This window comes from Lutra lutra, chromosome 4 (assembly GCF_902655055.1).
Source record: "Lutra lutra chromosome 4, mLutLut1.2, whole genome shotgun sequence".
Taxonomy (NCBI): Eukaryota; Metazoa; Chordata; class Mammalia; order Carnivora; family Mustelidae; genus Lutra; species Lutra lutra.
In genome coordinates, this window is record NC_062281.1 from 123,679,425 (window position 1) to 123,687,976 (window position 8,552).

The following is an 8,552-nucleotide window of genomic DNA, read 5'->3' on the forward strand; positions in this document are numbered from 1 at the left end:
CATTCAAAGAACTTATAACAGAATCAATTGATTTTCATCCTCTGCTTTATTAGTTGTGATTTAGGAGCTAGAACGGCCCTGTTTACACAGCTGGAACATGTCAGGACCTGCAGTCCATGATTGGCCGGAGGCCTCCGAGTGGCAGTCCATTCTCCACAGAATCAATCTGAACTCGAAAACATTCCCTCTAGGACACCAGCGCGTATCTACCAGCATAAAGCATTTCTGGTACAACTGAAAATGATATTCACTTGAGGTTAAGTTGTAAGTTCACCTTCCAAAAATCAGCCCTGACTTGTCATTGCTCTCAGCGTGTTCACAGTGGGAGTGGGGGGCTGCAAATGCCTCTTAACTAGACACCCCGTGCGGGCGAATGTGTTCCCCTTTGGTGCTAGTTGGGTCTCGGGCTCTGCGAGTGGGAGCTGCTGTCTGTTTAACATGCGTTCAGAGCAGTGCCAATCTAAAATGGCTGCTCAGTAATACTTTAATTGCAGTTTCACGGAAACAAATTGCTATTTAACTGCAATAAGCATTTCTGTGACTTGGCTGGACTAACAATAGGTGAGTCTTAGTAACAAAGTGACGAGTAACGTCAACTTGTAAACGCTATGTCTCCCGCGTCCTCCCAAAGGGAGTCTTGGGTGCAGGAGCACCCAGCCTTGAATGCCCTGGTGAAGAGGTCTCTGGACAACCTCTTCTCAATTTAAATGCAATTGTTCAGGCCACAGGGAAACTCTTCACTGGTGCCTTGATCTATAGCTCTTGGACTCACTGTGGTAGAAATATTTTATATAAATAGCAGTACACATTAGAATCTTGCTATATTGACATTTAAAGCCATTTAATTTAAGAGCTTCATTTTAGATGATTAGTTGTTTCAAATATCAGTGTTAAGAGCAAAAGAATGAATTTAAATACAGTTAATGGTAAGAGGATGACAATTTCACAGGCTTCCTTTTGGTGTGACCGTTTTCTCATTTTGCATTTTATAAGACACTACAGTCCGTGTTAAACTATTTCCTAATAAATCATGAAGAGCTGGAAATAGTTTCTTGTGGCAAACAATTTGGTTTGGAAAAGCTTCTTCTGGGCTCTCCTGCCTTTCGGGATGTGTAAATCTAAGTAGACAGGTAAAAAACAAAAAAAACATTATGCCTTTTCAGAGGACAATCTTTTTACAAAATCGTTTCATTAGCAAGAGTGACAATTTGCATAACTGAGACATTTCTATGTTATCATAAACATTTTTATCTGTTCAGCAGGGCTCAGTAACATTTGCTTTTATTTAATTGCACTTGCTTGTAGGGATTGGAGGCCATCTTGCTCTATGACGTGGTTAATATTATTGGAGGCCATCTTGCTCTGTGACGTGGTTAATATTAAATAAGTCCTTTCAAAAGAATGGAGTACATCTCACTAACATCACAAATGCAATGGATGAAAGGTGAACAAGCCGCTGGAGTTTTTTGTTGTTTTTTTTTTTTTTTCCTAAGCAAGGTTGGGGTTGGGGGAGGAACACAATCACCACTCACATCAGAATAAACCTGAGTGTTTTTTAGGAGCTCTCTATCCATACAGAGCATCCCCATTAGAGCTGGGTTTTATTGTCTGAAATGCCTCTGGTTTCAAGAAAGTGTTTTACCTAAAGCAAGACTACTACTTAAATATGTTCTATTGTATATTCATAGCTCCATTAGTCCTTCTCCAATTTAGCACATCAAAGAGAAGGCTTCATCACTTGCATGTGGATTACACTAACATGAGTGACATTTGTAATCTTATAGGTCTGCAACTTAAGAAATGCTTTTAGAAGCTCGTTATTAAAAATGCAGCAGTGCTTGCGGAGTCAGCCATATAATAGTTCATTTAAAGTCTTTAATGACCTGAGCCCTCCACATCACCAAATGCCACACTGTATTACTTACTAAAAGTTATTAACTAGCCCCTTTGAATTTCTGCACTATAGGGGACATGAGTGCTTATGCCAAAAAGAAGAGAGAGGATGCTTGCATTCTTATTAACACATCTCCCCCTTTCTGTCCTGAAGAGTCCACATTCCTTTAAAGTATCTTAAAGGAAAAAAAAAAAATGTAAGAACCAGAACTCATTCCTAGAAATTCCCCAAGGATTTAACTCAAACAGATACTGTTATGTCTGTGATTTTCTTAATTTTTTTCCCCCTTGCATTTTCTTTTCATAAAGCTCTAAAGAACTCTTCACTTTAACTCTCTACCTTTCAATTCTCCTACAGGAGGTTCATAGTTTTGAGCAACTGATTTTTTCCTCCCAGACTGGAGTCTCTGAGAGCAGAAGATCCCAAACGGAAGCTGACTGCTGGTTGAGATGAACAGAACTAGACCTCTCTATATAACTTGTTCTGAGAGGTCTACACTGGGAGCTTCTGGAACAAGAGAAAATAAAACAAATGCCATTTTTAGAAAGGATATTTCAAGTGGCGTTATACACACACACCTGGTTTTCGGAACCTGTGATCGAAGTTGTAGTTCAGAGTTGCTCCCGAGCCTGGCAGTGCAGCTTCTTTGGTTTTCTCCTCCTTCTAACACTGGCCCTGTCCCCCCACACCCCCAAATCCTTGACCTACACATGCTTTCCACAGGAGACCACTGCACACAACGCATGCACTGTTGGGGATACACTGCAGCCCAGAACTAGCCACTGAATCTCTCAAGATGACTACTAAGTGAAAGCCAAATCCTACCCCAAACATATGGAAAGGCAGAGCCTGCAGAGGAGTAGAAGAGCAAAACAAAATAAACAAATCACACAGCCGACCACAGGAGTCTAGCAGCTCACCAGGAAATGGCTGCTTCACCCCGTGAAGACGCCTGTAGACATCTGAAGAGCTCTGGGTCCCTAACGACTAAAGACACTTCCCAGTATGTACAGGTATGGTTTAAAAATGCGATTTCCTTTGAAAGACAGAAACTTGGTGAAGAGAGAACAGGACGGTCGTGTCACAGTCTTGAGCATGCTTTTCATCCATACCCAAGGCTTTCCTATTGAGGAAGAAAGAATCAACGTGAAAGCTGAAGAATGGAACAAATATTTATATATAAACACAAAAGATTCACTGTGATATAGAAGTGTAATGAAGAGCTTAAGTTACCAGAATATTCTGAACTTATAAAAAGGACTCCGTTAGAAACATTGCTTTGTAGCCATGCCAAAAAACGGCATGGTTAAGTAATTCGAAGAAAACCTTATTGGCCCAGAGCTAAATAAATATACACACCACCTCCCTCGACCCCTAAGATTTGAAGTGAAGTTGGTACCAAACAAAAAAACTACTGAATTTTTTCCAATACAGAGGAGAAAAAGCAGTGTTTAAATCCGAACTCTAATGAGTTATTTTTTCTTTTAAGTTTTTATTATTTAAATACACCATACTAGAGCAAATGTCTCTGAAAATATCACAAATAAAAGATTTTTTTCTTCATTCAGCAAATTAGAAGTAGGGGGAAATTTCTACACAGTAGCTGCTATGAGCCTGATTTTTTTTCCAATTTTTTTTCTTTTTTTTCGTTCCTTTTTTTTTTTTTCCTTTGCCATGGAAGTAGCAACATCAGGACAAAAACACTTACATGCATACATACATTGTATTTTACAGAGATACAATAAAAGTGTTTGTGATAGAATATCACAAAAGCCACATCTCTTTCCTTTTATCTCATGTTCAGTTTTGATTGAAACACATTTCCTTACAACACTTAAATATACAAAGAGCAAATAGAATGTTGTTAAGGTAAAACACAGGGTACAAACTCTGGCCAGTGCCCTGCTAATTGTTAATGAGGGTAGAAAGCAGATTTGAATGCTTCTTTTAATTAGCTTCATTAGTCATTTCCCTCCTCCCCAGCTCCCTCCCCCCCCCAAAGATGTCCTCCGGTGGATCTTTTTTCATTTTCTCTACAGTCTCCCATTAGCCCAGGTTCATGGAGTCCTTAATGTTCATATTCAGTCATTTTAATACACCAATAAATGCGGGAAGGGCAATCAAGACTAAAGAAGGTGCAATGCACAGAGCTGGCACTGGTGGCTAGCTACAAAGGTGACTTGTCTACTGAAGACGCATGGAATCCACCTGTGATGAACGAAATCTGAGATGAAGGCACGCATTCTGCATTACTCTGACCTTTTAGCAGACCTGCAAGAAATAAAAACGGGCATCTTAGCTAAAATGCTAAATTTGAGATATTAAACTCAAACATGACTGCTTTTGTCTCCTTCTACGTTCACTAATCTTCTTTTATTAGATTACTTTCCAACTGTGACTTGATGGAGGCTTTCTATGCTACTTACTCCGGCAGCGAAGAACTAAAGCATTAACATTTTCTGCGGTTTTACTAGCAGAGAAAATGAGACAATATATGGACTTTCGGAAAGTTTCTGGTGGAAAGTTCTACGACGAACTGCTTTAACTCTCTTAAAAGCAAGTTTTTTTCTGAAGACAGTGAATTACATCTTGCCTAGCAGGGGTACCTTCACTGCACATTCAGAGCTGAGCGCCCCGCAAGGACGTTTTGGCTTACTATGCTCAACTGTGTGACCTCTGGCAAAGTTACTCTGTGTCTCAGTTTCCTCATCTCTAAAGTGGGGGATAATTAGGCTGTTATAAGGATTACATAATACACATAGAGCACTTTCAACAGTGCCTGGCATGTAATAAAAGCTAAACAAATACTGGCAGTGATCATTCTGATCTCCCCATATGACATCTATTCACCCATGTCCTTCTCAACCTAAAGCTATGTGTCTGAATTCATGTGTGTGTGTGTATATACATACATACACACATATATATGGTACACATATATATACACACACACACATATATATACGTACACACCCACATACATACAAATACTCAGATACTACTTTTTACTTAGTATTTCGTATCTGCTAGGTCACTTAATATTATATAAATATTGTAAATATATGAATCAAACATATGTAACATGTTAATGACTTGTGCTCAATTAAAAAACAGAGTTCAAGGGAAGTCTAACTTTCATGTCTAAGTTAGAAATGATAACCCGCACAGTCGTCAAATACAATCTGTTTGCAATTACCAAAATGAAATAATATATATTAGGTTTCTATGGTTTTTAAATGACATTTTGAGCTTCCCAGGAAGTTCTCGGTTCACCCTTTCCCTAACTTACTAAAAGCCTGAAGTCTATTAGGAACTGCAACCCCCCACTTCCAAGCTAATTAAAGTGGTGGAGGCTTAATTCCCCAGAGTGGAAGCTCAGTGTGAGAAAGGTAATTTGTCTGTCCAGAACAAAGATGCGGCGGCAGCCAGCGAGCATATTTAATAAATGAGCATCAAATGTCCTCTACGATGGACACACACAGCACCAATTATGTAACTACGGGGGAACGGTGGAGTGATATGTAAACTAGAACACTTGCTAACATCTCCTCCAACCAAAGAGATGTGAGCTCATATTTTACTGAAAAGTGCCGAGAATTCTAGATGGAATAGCCACTCTTGAGTGGAAAAAAGAATTCCAGAGCAGGCAAAGACGAGGGAGGAAAAGAAATTAGCCACGATTCCTCATTGTATTTACGTTAACTCTCTAGAAGGCAATATTCTCCTGAGGATGGTCCAGCCTCCTTTAAATGACACAGGCTGTAAAATTTTGTAGATTTTTGAACACTAGCAATCTGAGATTTCACTCAAGACACTCCAGGATTTATACACTCAAAAATTTTTTCCTCAGAATATACCAAAGCCAATGATGCGGAACAACAGCTAAACCACACATCCCAGACACTGGCAACAAATTTCAGGAGAATGAAAGTTTAAAGGGACCCCATGATGGGGACCTATACTTTCTATACAATTAGCTACCTTTAGAGAAGGGGTGTACAAACAATCACCTCGTTACTTTAAAGCCAGAGGACACCTGGCGATATTTTTTATCCATCACACACTAAAAACGTAACTGGTTCGGTGAATAGAAGGAAAAGGGCCAAAATCGATGTCCAATTTTCCCTACCAAAAACATGGAGACCAAGAAGAGTGAAGAAAATAATAAAGTGGGGCGGTTTGTCATTTCTTCCCATCTCATCTCCTTCAGAAAAGAAACACCGCAGGGTTTTGGGAAAATAATTGTAAAGCATTCTCGAGGTCCAAAAAAGCAGCTTACGTTCCACCAGGAAGTATGTTTTCATTACCTCTTCCTTCCCCCTTGCCCTCTCATTAATATCTCTCTGGACCACGTTCGGCTTGCCCAAAACCTTTATTGACAAAAACCACCTTGTCAATTGAACATATCCTTAAGTTATACTTCCCTCTGCCTTTTAAGAGCTATTAATTTTTGAAGGCCACCTTCAAAAATTTTGTCTATTTTTGGCTTCCAATACTAAGGAAGGATATACCGGTTGACTCTTTCTGGTTGCCTACTACTTTCTGTGCTCCAAATGGAACATCCTCTCCCACCCTGAAAAAGGTGTGCAGAACAGCAGACCATCCAAAAGGCACAACACACGCAATCTTATAAAGCATGCAAACCAGATGTTTCTGCAGCTTTCCTCCCTGAAACCTCTCCACTACGTCATCTTGTACCCAAGGAGACAGTACTGGGAGACCCAGCGCCCATTCGGTACATGCCCTTTGCGCTTAGTCCCAAGTGAACGTGGCTGGTGCCTGTGTGCAGTATTGCACAGTTGACTACGTTTTCCATCTTGTCTCCACATCCCTGAATCCTCATGCTGCACTGTGGTGAGCTGCGACAATCATTTCTTACACTTTGTCAAGTCAGGGAAAGAAATGGTATAAAACCAGCAACAAACCTGAAGATCTAATTTGCAAAAAACTAAGCTTTTACATGGGAAGGGATGGGGAAAAGATGAACCATTTTATTCCTATCATTTTTTCTTGCCTTTTTGTTTTGGGGTTTTTTGCTCCCAAATGTAACTGCAAATGGCTTTGCCTCTAAATGGGAATGGTTATCTCGAAATATTTATGTTACCTATCCACTGTTCTCAACTCTGCCCTATAGATTCACTTCATTACAATTCAAATCTTACCATAAAAATCTTGAGTATTTATATGTACTGGCATTCCTTAACGAAGCTTGAAATGTCTCATTGATGGTGACTGGTTAATTTGCAATAAAAAATTAGACTTCTGTTCTTAAGATGGTAGGCTAGGTAGCTTCCTATATTAGTAAATCAAACAAAGAAAAGTGTGCCTATTTTAATAGAATTGACATTTACTTAATAAAGAAACGGAAAATACATTTAAACTCATGGCATAAATTTGAGTAAGGGAAAATGATAAAAATCAGCATTAAAATGTGGCAGTATAATTTTAAATGGTTAAAAGTTTTCAAATATTAGTCATTTTCCCCCCACACGGCATTAAGAAAATGCACTGCAGAAGACAAAGAAGGCTAATATTTTTTCCTGAGACTTTTGAAGCTTGCTAAATTCCTATTTGCAGATAAATGTTGTTTTTTTTTTTTTTGTGATCCTTACAACAGACATTAATGAAGTTCCTATTGTAAATCCATAAAGAATTACCAAGTGAAGTGTGCACTTTTTGTTTCAATGCAATAACTCAGTGCTGTGTGATTGCCTGGGTTAATGATGAAAAAGTCAAACATACTATCAGAGCTGATGGAAAAATCTATCACCAATCTGAAATTAAAATTCATCTGTGGTCAATAAGATTTAATATCCATGCAAGTGGCGCTGTAAAGAGTAAATGAATCAATGTCATCAATACATAATCAGTATGAAATATGATGTGAATAAAATTATGCACACGAGTCATACATTTCACTCTTTTCTGGGCCAGTGTAGAATGAACAGTCTCTTAACTGAAGGTTGACAGTAATTGTTACAAATTAGGCACAGCAGTTATCAAAATGCACTCACTTGCATAGCTATAGGACTTATTAAGGAGATTAAAATAGATCTAAAACTATCCAGTACTGGGGTTGGGGGGGGCTGAACAACTGTTGATCGCCATTCTTCCTCTGAAGTGATCTGAACAACTGTATAAAATTTCCTCACTTTTAACTCTGGTCCAAAAACTTTCCAGTTGTGGATCAAGACTGGAGATACGTAATCTTCAAAGAAGTGATTTGTGGCCCAAAGTGATTAGCCAAGACCTAGAACTTTGTCTTAGAAGTCATAACTTAATTCCAGTCTGCAAGACTACATATATATATACGCCAATCAACAAAAATGCCGTCCTCCGGAATTACAGAATGTTTGTAAAACTCTTCTCAAAATAAAAGCACAGTAAACCGGGTTTGGGAGGCAGGGGTCTAAACTGCTATGACCAATACAGAAATCATTATTTTCTTGACAAAGACATTTATTCCCTTTTTCTACCATACATACTCTAATTTGCCTCCCGCAATCACCTATTCACATCGTTACTTCTGAATTTCCAAACTGGCAAGAGGGAGAAACAGCCGGTGATATGGAAGTTATATGCTTTGACTTTGCATGTGGCAATCCTGTCCTCAATGCTGGGGAAGCTACACGTAGAACTACGTCAGGATCTTTTCGGA

The 8,552-nt window shown here is 38.9% G+C and overlaps 1 protein-coding gene across 4 annotated transcripts in view; it reads right to left on the bottom strand.

The window, feature by feature from the left end:
• Positions 1-3,366: 3,366 nt before the first annotated feature.
• The window catches only part of LMO4 (LIM domain only 4), a 16,844-nt gene continuing 11,658 nt past the window's right edge, over positions 3,367-8,552 (bottom strand). For all 4 annotated transcript variants that reach the window (XM_047725993.1, XM_047725991.1, XM_047725994.1 and 1 more), the window contains exon 5: positions 3,367-4,165. In XM_047725993.1, coding sequence (XP_047581949.1) covers positions 4,157-4,165 — 9 coding nt within the window. In that variant the 3' untranslated portion in view covers positions 3,367-4,156. The remainder of the gene's footprint in view (positions 4,166-8,552) is intronic.